This window comes from Sander vitreus, chromosome 12, assembly GCF_031162955.1.
Source record: "Sander vitreus isolate 19-12246 chromosome 12, sanVit1, whole genome shotgun sequence".
Lineage (NCBI taxonomy): Eukaryota > Metazoa > Chordata > Actinopteri > Perciformes > Percidae > Sander > Sander vitreus.
In genome coordinates, this window is record NC_135866.1 from 14,067,214 (window position 1) to 14,088,299 (window position 21,086).

General features: G+C 38.0%; 1 protein-coding gene across 1 annotated transcript; it reads right to left on the reverse strand.

The window, feature by feature from the left end:
• Window positions 1-2,507: 2,507 nt before the first annotated feature.
• ccdc178 (coiled-coil domain containing 178) lies at window positions 2,508-19,866 on the reverse strand. The gene is made up of 19 exons (XM_078264035.1): window positions 19,809-19,866; window positions 16,947-17,086; window positions 16,799-16,857; window positions 16,627-16,706; window positions 15,960-16,163; window positions 15,631-15,851; window positions 14,424-14,566; window positions 12,599-12,752; window positions 12,409-12,504; window positions 12,027-12,163; window positions 11,733-11,916; window positions 11,551-11,613; window positions 11,059-11,187; window positions 10,845-10,958; window positions 10,495-10,640; window positions 9,597-9,756; window positions 7,062-7,211; window positions 3,761-3,895; window positions 2,508-2,720 (listed from the first exon to the last, which is right to left on the reverse strand). The coding sequence occupies exons 1-19, from the start codon at window positions 19,864-19,866 to the stop codon at window positions 2,508-2,510; spliced, it is 2,586 nt and encodes an 861-aa protein (XP_078120161.1).
• Window positions 19,867-21,086: the final 1,220 nt, after the last annotated feature.

Here is a 21,086-nt window from a genome sequence, read left to right on the forward strand (position 1 = left end):
TTCAAAGCTACAGAAGAAAACTTGAATTCACTTTTTGCAGATAAAAGTATATATATATATAGAAGTGTGAATACTTTTTCTTTTTCTCTTTACTATTTCTAATATTCCAATTGACTGAATAATAATAATCCTTCATTTGAGATAAAAGGCTATGGCCATGTTAAGACTCTAGTCTAGACCGCGTTGCGGTCAATTATGTCTTTCTAAGGTTGTTGTGTTCACACTGCCCCCTTCTGTCCACAAGAGTAGAAGAGGCATCCAGCATATCAACAAAAACAACAGCATCTCTATCAACCACACACGGACAGGAGAGGGCAACACATATCTCTAAGAAACATTGGCCTTGAGAAAATCCACAGCATGTGTACTCTTTCAAAAATGATATGACCGTTCTTATTTATTTATTTCTATTTTTGTATGCAAATTTAAAACATGTAATGAGTCTTAGACTAGTATTGTTTATCCAGAAACAACTTTTAAACTCTATATGGAACAGGCATTACTGTTGTGTACCATTAGTATGACATTGTTGCAATATGATGAAACAAAAATCTATTTTCTACCAGTACTAAATGTGATTGAGTTAAGATTCCAAATTGAAAACAGTGTTCCCCCAGGGTTCTTTAGAAAGCCAGTGGATAGTGCGCACACAACATCCTTTTGTGCACACTATTTACCCCTGGATTGCTTCAGGCTAATGTCTCAATAATTTTCACTCCTTTCTCAGGTCCTTCCCACAAAGGACTTAACTAATGATCCATGGACAAAATGAAGCATTTAAATTTATTCATTAATCATTCATCTCCAGCTCATTGAAAATGCTAAACTTCCACAAAATTAAGATTGAATATTGAAAAGTGATTGAGGGAGACAGCTCTCAGAGAGTGGAGGAGAGTGGAGGAGTGCGGGGAGCGCTAACAAAAACAGGGTCTTTCAAGAGACAGTGGTCTTCACATGGGCATGGTCAAGGTGTCCAAGGTGTGCTAAGTGCTAGTTAAGGTCACAGGGTTTCACTAGTTGTAATTAGATCTTGAAATCTGGAGAAGCGTAGAATTTCTGTCAACACTGCCTGTAATTATTCTCTTTTCCAATTAATGGTGACATAGATTAATTATCTGATGAGGCAAAGCCAATTGCAATCATTCACCCAGCTAAAATTAGATCAGTCCTGACAGCAGCATGAAAGTCACCTGTTTCATTGTTATGGATTCGCTGCAAGTAAAGAGGGGGGATAGTGAAGCGTGCTAGGGTAAGTAAGTTGTCTGGTACAGGTGAATGTCCAATTACATTGCTATTTGAACTGAAGGCATCTACTCATTCGATCCTGGACTGACTTGTTTGTTCACCCCGGCATCTTCAGTGGTAGTAGAGTCATCTGTCAAGGATCGCAGGAACGCAGAGATGAGCTGAATTTCTGCTGACAACCCCTCCTGTTTGAATAACAGAATAAATGAAACAAGCTCATTAAGAAAATGTTTTTGAACATAGGCAATATACAAACTCCTCACTCTATCTGCATCCCAAACACAGCTGATGGTGAGTCTACATTTGTGAAAAGTAAAGTTACCATATTGTTCTTATTTTTGTGAAGAAGGAGAACAAGAGGCTCCTGGTGAACCATGTCCAGGTTCAGTGCTCTTCTGTTTTAAAAACCTCAGCATCCAGTTTTTCTATTAAACTGCCTGGCACTGTCAACCAGCTTGGGAATCTGAACCGGCCTAGTCATGCAGAAATTCTCTGACTAACAATTATATCAGAAACAGGATCTTGGATTACAGTCCCCTGGGACTGGGGCAGTGGGCGTCTGCTCCAATCATTACTGGCCATTCAACAAGGCTCTGCACTGCTCTCCGCTGTTAGCCATTGTCAATTATGCCATCCCTAGTGTAAACTCGCAGAACACAAAGCTGAACTGCCAGTTCTGGCAGGAGTGTAACAGGATGACAGCCCGCCGCCCTCCACTCCCACCACCACCCCCACCCACTCCCACTCGCCCACCCTAGGGTTCCCCGGCCTTCCTCCCCTCAAGCTACTTTTGAACAAACCATGCCATTTGGCTTCTGATTCAAGTACGCCTTAGCCGTGAAAGTGCGAACCTGACCTCTCTTTTGTTCTGCTTGTGGGGTTAAGTGGGCATGATGGATTAGTATAGGCCTTGTCGGGATTCAGCCTGGTTCAACTCCAGTCGCAAATGATATCAGTTCCATTGATTTCTTTATCTCTTTCTTACAAAGTGGCAATGATATTGATAATCTATGTATCATGTAATTGTGAATCTCTGATTAGTAATCACTTTCTGCATACTGTCAGTATGCATAATCCATTTGTTATGGATTATAAGATCACATTAAAGGGCTTAATATTTAGGTAATCATGCAGATTGTGTGTTTATGCCTGTTCATAAACTCATAAAGGTTGTTTTTTTTTTGTTTTTTTAAATCTTTTCTCATAAAGGTTGTCCTTTTTGGAGGATAGACGCTGAGCTGGACTGTTCACGAGGAGCCTGTTTAAAGTGAGGGTTGCCTGCTCTGATGGACCCTGTGCTGAGCTGTGACGGGTGACGGTGTGGTGCGCTTGAATACACCAGCTCTTTTGTCCTTCACACTCTGCAGCTCTCTGATAGCTCCTCCCCCTGTGCCCCACTCCTCCCTGCCTTGAGCTGTGATCTGCTGGGGCCTTTTGAGGCTGGGCCACTGAGACATGGCTGCTCCCTGTAATGTCTGGACCAGACCCATCAAAAAAACATGTCAGCAGTCAGAGGAGGAGGAACAGAGAAGGAAACCACTTAATAGTATTTTCACTCGGCACTCCCCTGGAAAACCTCTAATCAAATCTGGGCATATTTTGCCTCCAGCATATCTGATAAAGTTGAATTTTGGTGGATGACAAAAACAAAACAAGGATTTTCTTTTACACAAAAACAACAAATTGTAACTGACAAACATGGCTAGGGTTTTGAGATGACCTACTGTTGAGATAAAGAGGAAGTTAAAAAGGGTGGAAGTAGTAATGGCATGGTTGCATGCCACTTGGCTCTGCGGCAATGCTGGACAGGAGATTTCATAAAGATTCATCACTGTCCCTCTGTCCGCTTTGACCTCATCTCACATCACAGCACAGATTAGACACCGATTATCCTCTAATTGAAGATCCTTACTTCTCAACCTTGCAGAATATGCCGCTACTCTTCTGCAAGACGACAGAAAGTTATTCTGTTCACAAAGAAGAAGATATCTTCCATGGGGCGTAATGAACTCACTCTGAATTAGCCGTGAAGTCAAAAAACACCCTTGCTAAACAGAAAACAGGCTGAAATGTTAATGCGATGTGACCAAACACAGTTGTATAGAGTTATCGAGAGAGGCAGAACCAGCCTTAGACGCGGGGTCACTGCATAGGCACTGTAGCAGACACATCATCCATCACATCACGTCTGTGATCCGATGATGAGTGAATGTATATACTGTAATGTAACAGTGGCGTCTTTAACTCCACCATAGCAGTGAGGCACAAAGCCATGGTGGATGTTTGCCTGGCTGCCCTTGCTTGGCAAAGAAGACACAAGGCAACTGACTTGCCGGATGAGGCTCAAACAATGCCATGCATAACATGGAGTTACTGTAGTATGCAAAATAATACGCTTCCATTCGGTAGAATACCTAGACTGGGATAAAAGTTGAATAAAGGGATTTACCATTTAAATGAATAGTGACAGTTTGTGCAGTATCCCAGCCTGTTTTACATGTATATGTACAAATACCTGGGCTGTTTTTATTTTCTGGTCGGTCTCATGAGAAAGAGCCTGGCACCGGTCCAGTTCAGCCTGGCTGTAGAGGCTGCGTTGTTTGAAGTATTTCACCAAAGCTTTGTGCATCCTCTTCTGCAACAAAGAGAGCTAGGGGGAGAGAAGGCAGAGAAAAGGAATTGGTAAGGCAGGAGAGGAAATTAATGGCAGTGTTCAAGAAGAATGATGGAGGGGAATAGAGAAAGCAGTCAATAGCCCATTCTGCAGTACACGGGCCTGACAGGAATTTCACAGTCTCTTGGTTTCTCTGCCCACTCGTGTGCACTCATCAGAATCCAGTCACATCTGGCTGCCAGGATGGGGGGTTAATTTTCTCTAAATGCTTCAGCAGTTTTGTTCTAGCCGAGGCAAACTCTGTGACTGCAAAGCTGATGAGTAAAATATTTCTACTTCACCCAGTTTAACTTTATACCAATCCCCTCAAGACATATTTTACACATACACACAGAGTCATGAACCCCCCACTGAAACCAGAAATTATTCCTAGTCTCTTGGAAAGACATGCTGCTTGCTTTATTATTTTAACACAGTTTCAAGCAAAGAGGTTTAAATTCTGATAGATGCCATTGCTTTTCTTCCCCCTCCATCACTCTACTCTTCCTACAAAGCTTATCATTGCTTGGCAATGTGTTCCCCAGTGCATTGAAAACTAAAGCGAATTAGCTCAGTCATCAGCTCCTGAAGGAAAGACAATAACAAGAATGCTCTTTATGGTCTGCCCTGTTAAAACCCAAAAGCTGAAAACATCCACATAAACAAAGCAATGCTTAACACGTACAGTAGAATCAAGAGGATTTTTATAAAAAGGCACATGCTGGCAATCAGATGCTAATTAATCATGTTTTTTTTCATTTATAAATTAGAATTTTGCTTATTTGATTCATGTATTTATACTTGTTGCATTTTGATTAAGACATAATGCCTTAATGCTTTACTACATTCTCTCTTTTAAAACAAAAACTACTATATGTAATATTAGATAAACCAGCTAAGGTGTGTCTTGATTGGACAATTAATAAATAGGACATACTTCTTCCACTACAAACATACAAAGCCAGGAACTGTTCAATAAAATTATTAGTATATTAAAGCTGCAATCTGCAAAAAAAGTTTAAGTAATACATGTTATTATTGTGTTATTATATCCCATATATTACGATGGAGTATGACAAAACACTAAAAGTAGCACATTTGCATTTACACATCTATTAAGAATTGCTGCTGATGAATAAATATAGAATAAATAATACACTACCATCAGTGGTGGACAACGTGTTGAGATCCTAAAATATAAGTAGTAATACTGCAATACAGAAATAATAATACATTGAAAAGGTCACTAAGTAAAAGTATGTAGGTATTATTAACAAAAGATGATGCACTTATTCTCAGACAAATGACCCTGCAAGTGTTATACTGGTATATATTATAGTATTGGATTAGTTTTATTGATGCTTTAAAAGTAAGTAGCATTTTACATTTTATAAACTGTTGGGCATATTTATACAGTGCTACATGTACTTAGTTACATTCCATCACTGACTACCATTCAAGGTATGTGGTTGGTAACAATTCACTCAAGATAAAGTAACAAGCTTGACACTAGATGCTGCACCTCATTAGCTGTAATTTAACATGACAACTTGTGGAGGCTTAATAAATTCAGCTTTAAAGGTAGAATTAGAACATTTTAACACGTAAATATCAACTACGGGTTGTGTTGCGATGGCTTGGAAAAGGTTTCCATGTTTAGATGCTTTTTGTATAGTTTTGGATGAAAAAGCAAGGTGCAAGAAAATGTATTTATAATAATATGTTTTACCGTACCTCATGCCAGTTTATATTTAAGGTGTTATGTGCTGTACAGTTGTTGTCTTAAAAGCATAGTATGGGTTGTTTTTAACTTGTCACTTGAACTATATGTTAGGAATGCCTGCTGTCAAGATTATATTTCAAGGATACTTAAGAGATGGTTTTCATTGTGTCCCTCACTTGAATATAATGAAAGAAATGGCTCTCCAAACACACAAATGAATTTTGTAAGGCATCTCACACACATGCACTAATGTTCTGATCTCTCAAATGATCATGACAATGTTTAATGCATTTACCTTATTGCCTTCAGTTACAAACAAACCAATTAATGGTAATCTCATTGTGTAATATACGTACTAACTGGGACAAAACATTCAAACATTATAGGGATAATTATAAATTTAAAACAGGAAAGAAGAGTGCTTGAATGTTCCTGTAAATCTGATTAAATCTGATCTTCATTACAGAAACATTGTTGATTATAAGCTTGTTATAAAAACTAAATTCTGGCAAAAAAACACTAGCCGAGAGGCTGCTGTTATAGAAGTGTAGAGTTGAAACAAACAAAAATGGTGAAGGCTGAATCCAGAGTAAAAGAAAATCAGGCTTTGATCATGAGCGTGGAAAATCCTGTCCACAGGATTTTATTTTTGCATGCATTTTTCACTTGATAACATTCATGCAGTTAGATGAGGAATTGCTCAAGTAAAGGTATTAGCCATTTTTGGAACAAATAATATGAATTTTTCATTGCAGAAGCAGTGTGGCTTCTTCCTGGCATTATGCTTGTCATGTGTAATTCTATTCAAGTTAAATAGTGTCACAAACTATAAAGATTAAACAGTAAAATGCTGCAGAGTTGTCTCCCTCAACTAGTCAAGACCTCTGGTGCTATTTTAGCACTGAAGGCACATTCATTGTCTGATCATAACATGTGTTTGTTGCTGATCCCTAACCAATGGGTGTGTGTGTGTGTGTGTGTGTGTGTGTGTGTGTGTGTGTGTGTGTGTGTGTGTGTGTGTGTGTGAGCTGTGGTGAGCAGAAGCAAATTTGGAACACCCCGATAATAAAACGTTTCACCTCTGACCACCTTACAAAAACTATAATCAAGAAAATGTAGAAAGTATAGTATTTACATGTGCCATCAACCTCTCTTTACTCCCCTTGGTGGCAAAACTACATAGCTATCATTACATTATGTCACATCCATCATCCTCCTCCACTCAAGTTATCTCGTTTTAGATTCTCGTTATTATTAGATTGCTGCAGTCACCTCCTTAGTGGTTGGCAAACTAAAACCTTCTTAAAATGACTGCCCGTGCAAAGAAGGATAGCATGAAATAGAACATAAGATAACGGAGCAAAAATCCTAAGTCATAAAACATAATTAAAAAAGAGAGGGGGTGATAGTAAACATAACAAAGGGTTATATAAGACGTACCTGTGTGTAATAATGAAAAGATTTATGTGTATGGTTCTTCTTGCTCAATGCAGACACTGCCTCTTGTTTGGCCTCCATGAGGATCTTCTTAAGATCTTCGTAGTCGCTTGCCAGCTGTTTGTTCTCCTTCAGTGAAATTTGTAATGCTTCCTACACACACATGAAAACAAAAGGTTCAGGTAAAATGGTAAAGGTAAATAATATGTTTACAGTAGCTATGTAATAACCACCAAGACACAAGTAACTAACTGTAACTATTGTAATTGTGACATACCTACATTACATTGTGACTGGTGATGTGCTGATACAACCTTCTGTCTCGCAATCCTGATCAATTCAGAGTATCTATCAATACCGGATATCGATCCAATACTTTTCTTTTTCCCAAATTTAAACTAACTTACTTTAAACTTACTTACTTACTTGTATATATTTTACTGCTCAAAATTACGGATATGAGAAACTTGGATTTTTATAGTTACATTAACAAAGAAACCCTGTTTAATGTGGATCAGTCACGCCATGGCCAATACCCGTTGATGAGGTCAATATCGGCCCTGATACCGATCTGGTGTATCTGATTGGTGTATCTCTAACTGTCACCAATATACTAAAAAAGCACCTCTCACACCTTAATGTGAATTTTTACAATTAGAGCAATCAGCATTCGTGATTAGTATGATGATCATTTTACCAATATGTTTGTAATAGACCACAGCTACACTGGCAGAAGAACAACTGCAGAGGCAGCATCATGTACAGTACAGATGTACAAGGATTTTATATGGTGAAGGGAACCGGAGAGTCAATATACAGTAATGTGCATACTGTATAGTAACACCACACTGACCATTTAGGAGACACTGACCTGCTATGTGTACGTACAAAACAATACATGCTTCCTGTATTTGTGTTGTTAATTAAGGCAATATAAATAGCAGGGATACAACAATGGACACTTTTCTGGGAAATCAAGCATATCAATCACAGTGAGTACATCTCTCATGTCCTCTTTTCATTTGAACAATGTTCCCCAAGTACTGGATATGTGGCTGGTGAATATCTCAACTATACCTGCAGACATAATGAAGTGTGTCTCTGCAGTAAAACAGAACAGCACTAAAGTGATGAGTTTAACCCAGCAGAAAGAGGGGCTGTAAACATGACAAATGCCTGCTATTGATTTCAGGTTTAATTACTCCATGCAGCACTGACAAAGCCCATCTGATGCTGTTGTGAAGTGTAAATGGAACAAATTACACTTCATTGCCCATAAGAAACTGATAGCGTTGGCAGTTTGCATTGTTTACTTTGTGCTCGCCAAACGACAAGCCCTGATCAAATCAAAAATTAGGTTCCATGTACGAAAGACGGAATAGAGATGACCACAGATTCCACGGGACTAACCAGTCAACCTATTTCACCTTGATACTATACCCTGTATTTGTATCTTTAAAAATAACCATCGGCAGGTTGTCAGCAGTTTTAGAAGAAATCTCTTCTATAAGAAATATCTGAAAGAGTCTAACCATTCTGCTTCATGCACTGTCGTTTCTGAATGCACACTCTGCTTATTATGTTATGCTAATGCAGACATTATGTGTGCTTTATATTGGTCTCAATGATTAAAGTGACCAATTTCCTTCGAACTTCATACTCTCTCTGATCTTTTTATTTGGTGCGGAGTATTGTTGTTATATCATCTTATTTCGTCAAGTGAAAAGACTAAACCCTTTTTTGCATGGCTAACTTTTATCTGGCTAATGGGAGTTGTGTCTATGAGGAAGACTTCTAATTCTTAAATTGTCTCACACCAACAACTTCTTTAAAGTTGCTGCACTTGGATGCATGGCGGCTTAAGCTCCATTGCCTTTTCTTGTTTTGAACTAATGCATTCTTGATCACCGTTTAATGAAACTATATACCACATGGCGATTTCACATTAGATAAGCCATGTGAAACCCCCATCAGCAAAGAGGCTCTGGCTGGGACTGATAATCCTGCAGATGAAAACCTTAAAATAAATAGGGGTTTCTCTTACAAAGGAGTGTTGAAATACATGCCATTTTGTGCAGAGTGTACCCGTTTTTTTTTAAGAGCCTATTTCTGACATTGATGTAAAAAAAAGTCCAGATTATATGCTTATTTGATATTCTGAACTGTATGCTTAGATTTAAAATTGATATTGAAAATGTTGGCCTACAGGTAACAAAACAGGCGCAGCATCTCACCACGACATGCATCATCAAATTCGTCCAGACAAAAGACTATAACAACAGTGAGTTGTCATTTGTGGGAAAAGCACTTAAACAAGATTGACCATGGCTTGTAATTTTAATTGCACACAGCTCTTTTCTCTGCATCTTAAGGGAAGTATTGTGACAAGCAATGTGCTGACACTAATCCACAAACAAATAAACAATGAGATGTGTGTTTTTTTGTTTTGTTTTTACAGCTTGTCTCTGATTCCACAGTATTTAACACAAAAAAAAATCATGTATTTACAGAAAGTAATACTGAACAACATTTTGTTACCTTGGTGTCTTCCATTTCCTTTTTTCTCGCTGTAACATGAGCAGTGTGTGTCTGCATGGATCGCTGTGTTCGTAGTTGGCAGTTATTAATATCAGACTGTAAGGTGCTCATTATAAGAGCAGCTGATTTGTTTTTGAATTCCACCACATCAAAAACACTTCTGGAAGGAGAAATCAAACACATAAAAAAGATTATTACTGTTTTGAAAATTAGTTTTGAATATCATAAATATATGACTACTGGATCCATGGGGGAGCAGGTACTTATTTCAGACACAGGTTCTCAACCTTTTGAGTTGTCCCCGCCCCCCAGAATAATGAGGTTGGTGTTCGCGACCCCCCCAACCCCTCGACAACGAGAAAGAGAGCTGCAAACTGGTGTAAACAGCTGTTTCTACACGCCTCCCCCTGCTGATTTTGAGTGATTTTTGTGAATGCTCTGATTAATAAATGTAAACAAATAATGCTTTGCTTTAATGACAGTTTAGTTTAGTTTTAGCAGCTAGCACACAGCCTTGTCCAATGTGCTCCAGGCTCTGTGGATTTTTGATGCGTTTGTGACTTTTTCTCTCCCCCTGCCCCGCCTTCAAACCCCTTTCTGTGTTCCAGAACCTCCTGATTCATGAAGCTCTGAATAGAACACATGAAATGTACCAAACTCACACAGTAATGTAAAAATTTTCATTTTTTTCTCCGCAACCATTTGGTGACCCCAAGAAATTATTTCGTGACCCCCTTGGGGGTCCAGACCCCCAGGTTGAGAACCAATGATTTAAGAAATACTCATTTTGGAAAAAGGTTGAATATTATCACATATATAACCAGAATATACTAACATTCTTTAGAGAACAGGTTGATTATGAATTATATTGAGTAGTTCCTGTGTTTAACTAACTTACTGAAGTTCTGCTATGGCTTCTGGCATGCTTTCAACAATTTTTTCCATTTTATCTGAAGCAACCCGGTATTCTTCGCTCTTCTTTGTAAGGCAACTGATCCTGGCCAGGGTGTTGTCATATCTCTTTACAGTGGCAGTGTGTAAATCCTGTAAACAAATAGTTGCATTAATGTTGAAAAAAAAATCCCTAAGTGCTTAGCGCGAGAGATGAGTTTGTTCAACAAAAGAATGACATGATAAATAGCTGTGACTAGCTTTGTGCTCAATGAGCTTTACAGAGTAAACCTGACTTGGCAACTGTTCTTTGACTCAAGAATTGCTTTATGCAGCCCTTAACTTTTCTTTTCTTACCTGAGCAGCTTTCAGGTGGTCACATTTGAGTTTTTTCTCCTTCTCAAGGTTGACTAATGTGTTTCCGTGTTCATTCTGAATCTTTTCCAAATCTTCTGTCAATTTCTTGATTTTCTATACAAACAAAAGATCAGTCACACTTCTATAAATTGTTGCTTTCTTTTTTTTTTTACCTTGAATTATCTTTAAAATAAGTATTACGCTTCATCATTACCTCAATTTTTGTCTCCAATTCTTTAGTTGCTGTGGATTCATCTTCAAATTCTTTCTGAAGTTTTTGGTTAGTTAGCTCTGAGCTCCTTTGCTGTCGAAACAATTCTTCATTTTTATTTGCACTCTGACCCTGATGCAAAAGAAAAAACAAGACAGAATGTCATTATCCTCAAGTCTTAAAACATTTGCAGGGGGTAAAAACAGTAACAGGATATGTAACGAGTGTGGGAATGTATAAAAATATGCAATTGAATACAGCTGGGCATTTAAAACTATCTTTATGAAACGTAAAATGTTCCATTTTTATTGAGACTGTGCTTTGTGAAGCTTGACCTCTTCATACCTTTCATCATAGCTATACGCTAATACAATCAGAGTGTTCCACAGAAACCGAAAAAGTAAAATACAGTGATATATTTTGAAGCTTTCAATTTAAGTCTACTTTGTTTGCGTCACAATTTTGTCATTATATTGAAGCGCCTCATGAACTTACCTTCAATAGTTCCAGGGCAGTCATCTGACCTGTCAGATCTTTCCTCAGGGTTTCAATCTCTTTCTGTAGAGCATATATAGAGCCCTGAATAACACTGAAGGAAACATTTGGTATCTGACATTTCCCTTACAAACTGTGACCCATGCAGTATACATAGAATGTGTACATATGTTGTCACTGACCCTGGCCCTTTGTTCTTCCATGAAGGTGAGCTGTTCCTGCTCTTCCAGTTTAGTCTGGGTGACACTGTGCCTGGCTACAACTTGGGTCACTTCCTCCTCGGCCTTTTCCCACTGCTCGTCATTGTCAATGATTTTCTGGAGCATCTGCTTTCTCTCCTCATGCATCTGCTTCACTGCCTTCTTGCTAACAGAAATCACACAGAAAAGTAATGGTAGGTTGCCTACTACTGTGTATAGTAAAACCAAATATAGGATATTGTATGTTTCTCCACGGGTTTGGCTTTGATGCTGTACCTCTCAGACATTTTTATCTTGTAGTCTTCTACATTCTGTTCATACTCCATGTTTTCTTTACGAAGAGCTGCATAAGCATTACACTTTGAATGGAGCTGCTCTTGTACGCAGGAAACCTCTGCTTCCCCATGAAGTCTCTGTGGATAACATAACATACAGTGTGCCGCTGAATGGATGCACTTATCCAAAACACCTTACAGTGCCATGAATTCACACATTATTAGCATCCATAACTCCAGTCCAATCATAGTGTGACAGTTATGTGCCGTGCACTACACAATATACTATCAAGACACACATAAGTAGACAAAGCAGCACGAACATTATAAAGAAAAGTCCAGTTTTTGTGACATGATTTAAACATCATTGTGACAATACTTACAGTTTTCTCAATGTCTTCTTGCTGTGCAATCAGTTTCTCTTTTAATGTCTTATTCTGTCGCATTTCATCCTCAATTTGAAGTTTCAATTGCAAAATCTGTCATAAAAGGGGAAAAACATGAATTTGACTACTTTTGTAAACTGTTAAAAGCTACCTTTTTAAACATTTAAATGTAGACGGTATCAGTTACCCGGGCTTTTTCAGTTTCCTCGAGCTCAATCATTTCAGGGATACGTTGTGTTGTGGCCGCGCACCTTTCTTCTGTAAGAGCAACCGTCTTTTCAGCATCCTTTATTTCAGCAAATAGACCTTCCTCAAGCTTCTTCAACTGGTTTAATTCTTCCCTGAAGAGAAAACCAGTTTTGTCTTTTGTTATGAAGTTGGCGAATTAAAAGCAGTTTTTGAAATCCAGTGCTTATTTTGGGTTGGGAATCACACAATAGTTCATAATATAATGCTGTCACAATATGTAGCTCAGTTAAGCCATTGTATCACAACACAAGGGACTCATGATACTCGGAATAATGCAAGAGAATCATCTACAACACAGTATGAAAACTGTAAATGAATAGGAAAATATACCCTTAATGAAGTTATTTTTTACAAAACAGGAATTAAACCTATATTGATTTTTTTTTACTACAGAATGTTTAATACAGTTGATATGAAACGTGAACTGGTCTGGACTTTGTCAGCATCAAAGAACAAATTGAAAACGTTAACAGTAAAGGTCCCATGACATGGTGCTTTTTGGATGCTTTTATATAGGCCTTAGTGGTCCCCTAATACTGTATCTGAAGTCTCTTTTATATAGACCTTAGTGGTCCCCTAATACTGTATCTGAAGTCTCTTTTATATAGGCCTTCGTGGTCCCCTAATACTGTATCTGAAGTCTCTTTTATATAGACCTTAGTGGTCCCCTAATACTGTATCTGAAGTCTCTTTTATATAGACCTTAGTGGTCCCCTAATACTGTATCTGAAGTCTCTTTTAAATAGGCCTTCGTGGTCCCCTAATACTGTATCTGAAGTCTCTTTTATATAGACCTTAGTGGTCCCCTAATACTGTATCTGAAGTCTCTTTTATATAGGCCTTAGTGGTCCCCTAATACTGTATCTGAAGTCTCTTTTATATAGGCCTTAGTGGTCCCCTAATACTGTATCTGAAGTCTCTTTTATATAGACCTTAGTGGTCCCCTAATACTGTATCTGAATTCTCTTTTATATAGACCTTAGTGGTCCCCTAATACTGTATCTGAAGTCTCTTTCCCGAAATTCAGCCTTGGTTCAGAATTACAGCCACTAGAGCCAGTCCCACAATGAGCTTTCCTGAGTATGTGCCATTTCTGTGTCTGTAGCTATTGAGGAGGAGGGAGGGGGGGCAAGGTGGAGGGTGGGGGTGTGGCCTTGACCAACTGCCATGCTTCGCTTGTTTTCAAGCCATGATGTCTCTCTCTTTCTCATGGGTGGGCCAAATTCTCTGGGCGGGCAAAGCAGAGAAAGGGGAGGTAACCTTGCTCCTTATGAGCTCATAAGGAGCAAGATTCCAGATCGGCCCATCTGAGCTTTCATTTTCTCAAAGTCAGAGCAGGATACCCAGAGCTCGGTTTACACCTATCGCCATTTCTAGCCACTGGGGGGACCATAGGCAGGCTGGGGGAACTCATATTAATGTTCATTATTATAATGCTCATATTAAAATCATGCTGAACCCATTCTTTTTTTGCATATCAGGACACCTGTATTCAAATAATGTTTCAAAGTTTGTTGAATCAATGGTTAGGTCCGACATAGTGAGACTTGTTATCTGGTAATGCATCATCAAGCAGAAATATTGTTACTATGGTTAAGTGCAGTTAAGGACAGAAGCCACAACTATCCCACCAATTCAAAGTAAAAGTCACCAATGATACTGAGTGTATATTAATGATTCAATCTTTTTTTTTATGGAAGATTTCTCCTGTCTCAGTTGTCTTACACCTGTTTGTTTTCACTGCAGTTAGGATAGATACTCACAATCTGTTAGCCAACAGAGTCTTCGCCGCCAACAGTGCATAATCCAGTGATATCTTTTCATTTTTGGTCTCCAGCTCCATCTTTATAAACTCATTCCGAACCAGTATGAAATCACTTTTTGTTTTTGAGTATACTTCATCAGCCTAAAAAAGAAGGGGGGAATCATGGGCTTATTAGTTTCCACAGATATTGTTTTTGAAGACTTTCATAAAGGTACTGATATCAAAGACAATACATTATCCCATTATCTAATCATACCCTGTCGAAACTTAATATTCTAAATCCTATACCTATAGTAAGCCACTGCCACAAGTCAACAGTGAGGCTATGCACTAGAAGGGTTTTTACATTTTTTCTTAGTTTTGGCAAATCTTAGAAAATACAGAAAACTAGCCTAGCTATTAACCTTGGGCTTAGCCTGGTTTTAAAGATTAAAAGTTGAATATCAGAGCCCAGGATTACCATCTTCAGAACACTCAGAGCCAATTACTTGTTGAAATGTAATTAAAAAATAAACATGTCATTTGTTCTAAATGAGTCAGTCTGGTATTTCATTCAGCAACCATAAAGATGCAATGGTTTAGATTCCAAGTTGACCTCGCTGTATCTTCCTCATCACTCCTCTCTCTATTAGTACACTTTCATGGCATATTTGATTGTGGGCATTAAACTCAAAGTACAGATGAGGCTGGATTTGGTCATCATCGATGTTGCTGCATCCTGACTTGAACAAATGAAATTAACAAGGAGAAAAGCTTAATTAAAATCAGGGAATTATCAAAGTTATTAGGATTCATCATCTGGGGACCATGAATGTCTGTACCAAATTTCATGGTAATCCAGTCAATTGTTAAAATTAAACGATTTTACTCGATCAATGTGTTGGATGGACCAATAGACCAACAAACATTGCAATCCCTAGTGCCATGCCACTTGTGGATTAATAATAGAGTTAAAAAAAGAGCGAGTGGTTGAGTGAGATAGAGCCTTATTACTTTATTTGGTGCTTATTTTATTGTGGTTATTTGCTAATGTATAAAATGCACCAGAATGTGGTTAAGCACGTATCTGTACGGGACTACCACCAAAGACAGAGCTGTTAATTAACCATAGCTCTGGCAAACACAAGTGTCCAGCCTTTCTGGGTTTGAAAATATAAACACATAAATTGTTTTTAAAAACAAGAATAAATCAAATTAGAGGTTACCTCAGCTTGTGCAGTGTTGATTTGATTTATGATGGCTCTCTGGAGGGCCAGGTTTTCGTTAACAATGGGAATTTGTTTTTTGGCAAAGTTAATGTCCTCATGTAAGGTCTGGTTCAACACTTCAGTGTGTGAAAGTTTCTCCTGGGCTTGGTCAAGTTTCTCTCGTTCCAGTTTGAGCTGCCACTTTAGTTCAGTAATGTCTCTAATGCAAGCTTCGTGCTCTAGAAAAAAAAATGCAATAGTCAAAAATGAATTAGTTTATTCATTGTAAAAGAACAACAGCACAATATGTTTATGAGGAGACGATAACACACTTCTAAGTCACTGACCTTTTTGGACTACAAAAGAGTGCTCTTGTTGCTTCCACAGTGAAATACTGTCAACTTTGTTCTCCAAAAATCTCTTTCTTCTCTTCTCTTTGTGGAGAGCTTCCTCTGCATACTGCCGGTCAGCCTCTAGCCGCTCAATCAGATACAAAACCTCTCCAAGGACTTCATTTATTTTCTTCAATAGTGGCGATAAAGGACAACTTTCTAGAGGATGACAAACTTTACAAGATTGGTACATTGTATTGTACTGCATCATCATTTTCTACTAAATATGCAAAATCCTAAACAAGTAAACTAATGTTTGCAAAGCTATGTTAACATAATATGACTGACTACAAAGTGCAGATAAACATAAAGTTGATCCAGGGTATTGTATAACCAGGGTGGTTACTTGATGGTATCTAATCAATTATTATGTCGACAAAAGATGTGAACCAGTAACTGGGACTGGTAGGAATGATTGTCTCCATGACTCGCCACTACTGAAAAGAATTAAACATCTTAACCAACCTAGAGCTTCTCCAAGTAAGTGCACACTACACACTTATGTGTTGCTCTTTTATTTTCAGCATTAGGGGCAGTGTTTGCTTTTCTACTGCATAACAAAAATGAAGACAAAATATTACAGAAATTACTTTTTGCTATTTAAAAAGAAAAAAGGGCTCACCGCTTGCACTAATTGCGATGCCTTCGACGAACAACTCCGTAGACGTCACTGATTCAGTATCTGAGTCTCTGGGCTGATATCTGTTAAAAAGGAGTTAAACTCATGTCGTGTTTTTACGTCCAACTGAATATAACAAAAATAAATAATGAATGAAAACAACAGAGGACCTCACCTTAAAGTTTTACTGTATTGGTGCTTGTCCTGATTGATCAGTGGCTGATATTTTCCAGGCTGGTACAAGACAAAAATAGATGTTTACTCATATCTGATATTTGTATTACAATCTCTCACAGGTCCGATCATATCTGACATCAGTTTACCTGTTGACACCAATTTTCCACTGTCATCTTCAGCTCTTGGATATGGTCAATGGCATTGTTGACACATGGCGAGGGACTGTTGAGCAATGCACAAGTGCGACGTCTACCAGAGGAGCAGACCGCTTGAAGATCTGCTTGATCTTGAGAAACACAAAATATTAAGATCTTTAGTTTATCACGAACAATTGCTTTCAGAGAAGCAATGAAAAGCCAACCCTAGCTACAGATGTCCTTTACGGAATGGCACAAAGCCCTCAAAACTATTTTATAATTACCACACTGAGGAACCATCTCTCAATGAAAAAGAAATCTGAAGACAACAGACTTTTGTTGGAACAAATGCTCACCCTACTTCAGTAACTTTATTTTGAAAAGTAATTATAAAAATGTATTTGGCTGTGAATAAACTCTGCAATACATTGGAAGCATCAGTGAGAGAGCAGAGACAACTAATTTGAACAAGACATACCCAAGGGCACAATTCTTGGTGGTGAAAGGACGCCATCTGGCTGACAAAATGGGTAAGAAACAGTGCAGGTGGCAATACTTCACATGAAATAATACTGACTTAGTCTTTTGTCTATATTATAGTACAAAGACATGTCAGTAACCTTTGGGCAAATTAAAAATGTGGAGATTGTTGTTCCACCAAAACAAGTTCCTTACCGAGGCTATTTTGCAGCAGCACCGTTGCTCCGTCCGGCGCTTAGCGCCGGCCAAGACGATTGTGATTGGTTTAAAGAAATGCCAATAAACCAGAGCACGTTTTTCTCCCATCCCGGAATGCTGTATGGACTAGCCAGACCCTCCTCCACAGCGCTGTGGAGGAAGGTCTGGCAATGTGAGACTAAGATGGAGGTAATGTTTTTTTCACTGCAGGGCCCAGAAGAGAGAGGGGGAGAGAGATGTTCATAATAAGTAATACCTTTAATTAATTTAATTTATTACATTTTCCAGTTTTTTATTTTGAGGGCCAACTTGTTGCTGTCATTGTCTAGATGTATAGGATAAAAATGGATGGATTGTTTTTCTCTGTGCTCAAACTGCTCCTATCACCTGTGGGTATGTGCTCAACTTTGCAGGGTAAGTACCCGGCCCTGGATAAGGTGTCCGCCCACAAATTCAGCTGAACATGAATGTATGCCACGGAAAGGAGGACCAAGCATATGCTCACCCACAAGAGCATCTTCAATTGTCACAAGTGGTGGTATGACATGCACCACCAGGTGATCATGCACTTGTCCTGCCAGCAGTGCCATCGTGGTGACATTTGGTGTTGCCTATAACCTTTTTAAGGACAGCATCACATGTTTGGGTAGGCTCCTTCATAACAGTTAGACAGGTAAATGACCACCTTGCAGAGATACAACCCAAAATGTCAAATACCTGTAGACAAACTAGAACTCGAATCAGTAAGAAATATGTCACTGTACGTGAGACTATTGAACCTTTCCCAACTGAGATAACAGTTATCCTGCCATGATGATCCAATAATTAGAACAATGGCTAGTGAGTGAGCTTACTCAGACCAATAGCCTACAAGAACAGTCAAGGAAAAAATGTGGGGACACCAGAAATGAAGGCCATCTGTTGCTGAGCAGTTTAGATGAATAATACACAGTGAAAGAACAAAGTGGGGTAGGAAGGTGGTGAAGGAATATGTCACCAGTGGGCTGAATAAGCTCTAAATCATACTGGCAGGGTGTATTATAGCCACAGAGCAGGCCCATGTGAGTCTGAGGACCAGTTCACCTAGTTACAGTACACCTGTCATTTCACTAATGACATTAGCTGTTTAAATGTAATTATCATAACAAATTATGCACCACCCTAATATAATTTCTGTAGTGCAGTCCAGTCAGTACTCTCTACAGGCTGGACTTTGTGTGGACAGTTTACTCACTGTACTGGGACAGGTTTGATCTCCAGATGAACTTCATATCCGTAGACAGCTCAATAAATACTACATTAAGATGTCGTAAAAACGACTGTGAAAATACATTTTGTAGAATGTGACCACTACCGGTTAGTTTCTGTCATCCATATTCGTTTGTAGTTATTTTCCTACATTGACAGTGTCCATATGTTGTAATACAGTATTTCCATCAGATTTTATGTCTATTTAGACCTACAAAAAAAAGAAGTTGGTCAAAGCGAACTGGTAACACTTTATAATAACTATCATTAATAAAGTAACTAAAACTAAATTGATAGTTAATTCAACTAAAGTTATGAAATAATAATTAATAATGTTTACTTATTATTAGTAACGCTACAATTTATGTTAGTTTAACAGTTTATTGTTGCACACATAACATTTTATATATGATATTAAAGTATCACGTGTTAATGATTACCAAATTATTTTTAAACCTTTTGTAAACCGTCAATAAACATTGCCATTGTTTGGATGGCTATTATGAAGTTGCAACTGACGATTATAATACCTTGCTAATGGTTAATAAATACTTTGTAAAGCATCTATAAACATTATTTATATAGCTATTATCAGTGCAGAAATATTCAAATAATCACCTCTTTTTTGATCCCCAATGGGGCCAATTTAATGTTACTTGATGCTTTATAAACCACTTATCCATGCAAATAATGTTTACATAACAGTTTTTAACCACTGACAATGTATTAACTAGCTAGCTAGCTATCTATCGAAATGTATGAACTAATTATTCATTACACTAAATGAATGATACAATAACATATATATATTTAACATTCATTCCATTCCATTGTTTGTTAACAGAAAAATAAAATAACTAGCTATTAACTATCAATTTACCATTTATTAATGAGGGTTATAATAAAGTCGACTTGTTTACCGTTTACACAATTAAATCTTCTCACCTTGCTGACTAGGTCGTCCTTCCCTTGATGGGAATCTAAGCGGTTCAACGTCTGGCATCGCTGAAACTTGTCCGATGGGGAAAAATCACCAGTTTAAACTCCACCGTCGTGTGGAAACGTAGAGCCGATGACATTCAACATTAACCTGGACATTTTGGGGAGAAATGCAATTGTTAATTATGGGTTTTATGTACACATTTAGATGATACAGCTAAGTATAATATTTGCTGTTAGTTAATCTTTCGGACAAAGTTAACGTTGGCTAAAGTTGCAACTGATACCTTCACTCATCATCTCGCTCTCTTAGCTAACGTTAAATTGACGGTTAATTAACTTAGCTAATGACATATTAATGAGCAGGGGGGGGTTGTTGTCATGGCAGAAAGTGAAAGCGAAAAATGGAAGGCTATCAACTTACTGGTATTAATACACCTTTGACTGCCAGCTATCTAGCTAGCTATCTTGAAGTTTGTTATTGTTCTTCTGAGTGACAACGCTGCAGCTGACCTGTAAAAAAAAGTTGACTTTTATTAAAGTTTTCTCCAAATGAATCAACTGAAGTTGCAACTTACTGTCAATCTTCTGCTCAGTGTTGCTTAGCAACAAGGGGCTGTGCTTGGAGAGGGTAAGTTGCGTTCAAGAGCAGCAATGAAGGTGAGTGCTTTTGTTTAGTAGCACCAGAGACTGTTTAGAAGTATTGGTAGCAGTGGCACAAGTGGTGTTTCCTACTCGTTTCATGTTAATAGTAATAGGCACATTTTGTTGAGGAATAGAAACATAGAATCATAGAGAGGGTAGTAAATGAAAAAGTATTTATTTTATTTTAGGCAATGATGATGTGTAGCCTATAGAACTGTAGGCCTATGTGTAAACACATGCATAGCCTTACTAGGCCACAATTATAATGATAACATGCTACAATAGCTATGTACTACTCTTACAGTAAGGTATGATATGTTTATCTTGATTATCATGGGCTAAAAATCCAAACTTGAAATTCAAATTACGTGTTATTTAATTTGTCTTGGACACTTTTGTAGTAGGCTACAAGTCTTTTCAGACCTAGGCTAAAGTTGCATACACATTGGTTTGTAATTAGATCTTTGAACGTTTCTTTATAAAACGTTGCACAGTTAAAAACTCATATAGGCTATATAAATCATATAAAAACAATACAACCCTTAAATGAATAATCTTCCTTTTTTTATTTGGGTGTAAAACCTCTGCAGACTAATGGTTATTTTTTTCATTTATTTATTATTAGTAGCGTGTTATGTG

Coding starts and splice junctions, on each gene's coding strand:
- ccdc178 (XM_078264035.1), bottom strand. CDS start 19,866: ATGCCAGACGTTGAACCGCTTAGATTCCCATCAAGGGAAGGACGACCT. Junction 16,164..16,626: donor CATCGCAATTAGTGCAAGCG/GTGAGCCCTTTT, acceptor GTCATCCTCTAG/AAAGTTGTCCTTTATCGCCA. Junction 15,852..15,959: donor CTCTTTTGTAGTCCAAAAAG/GTCAGTGACTTA, acceptor TTTTTTTTCTAG/AGCACGAAGCTTGCATTAGA.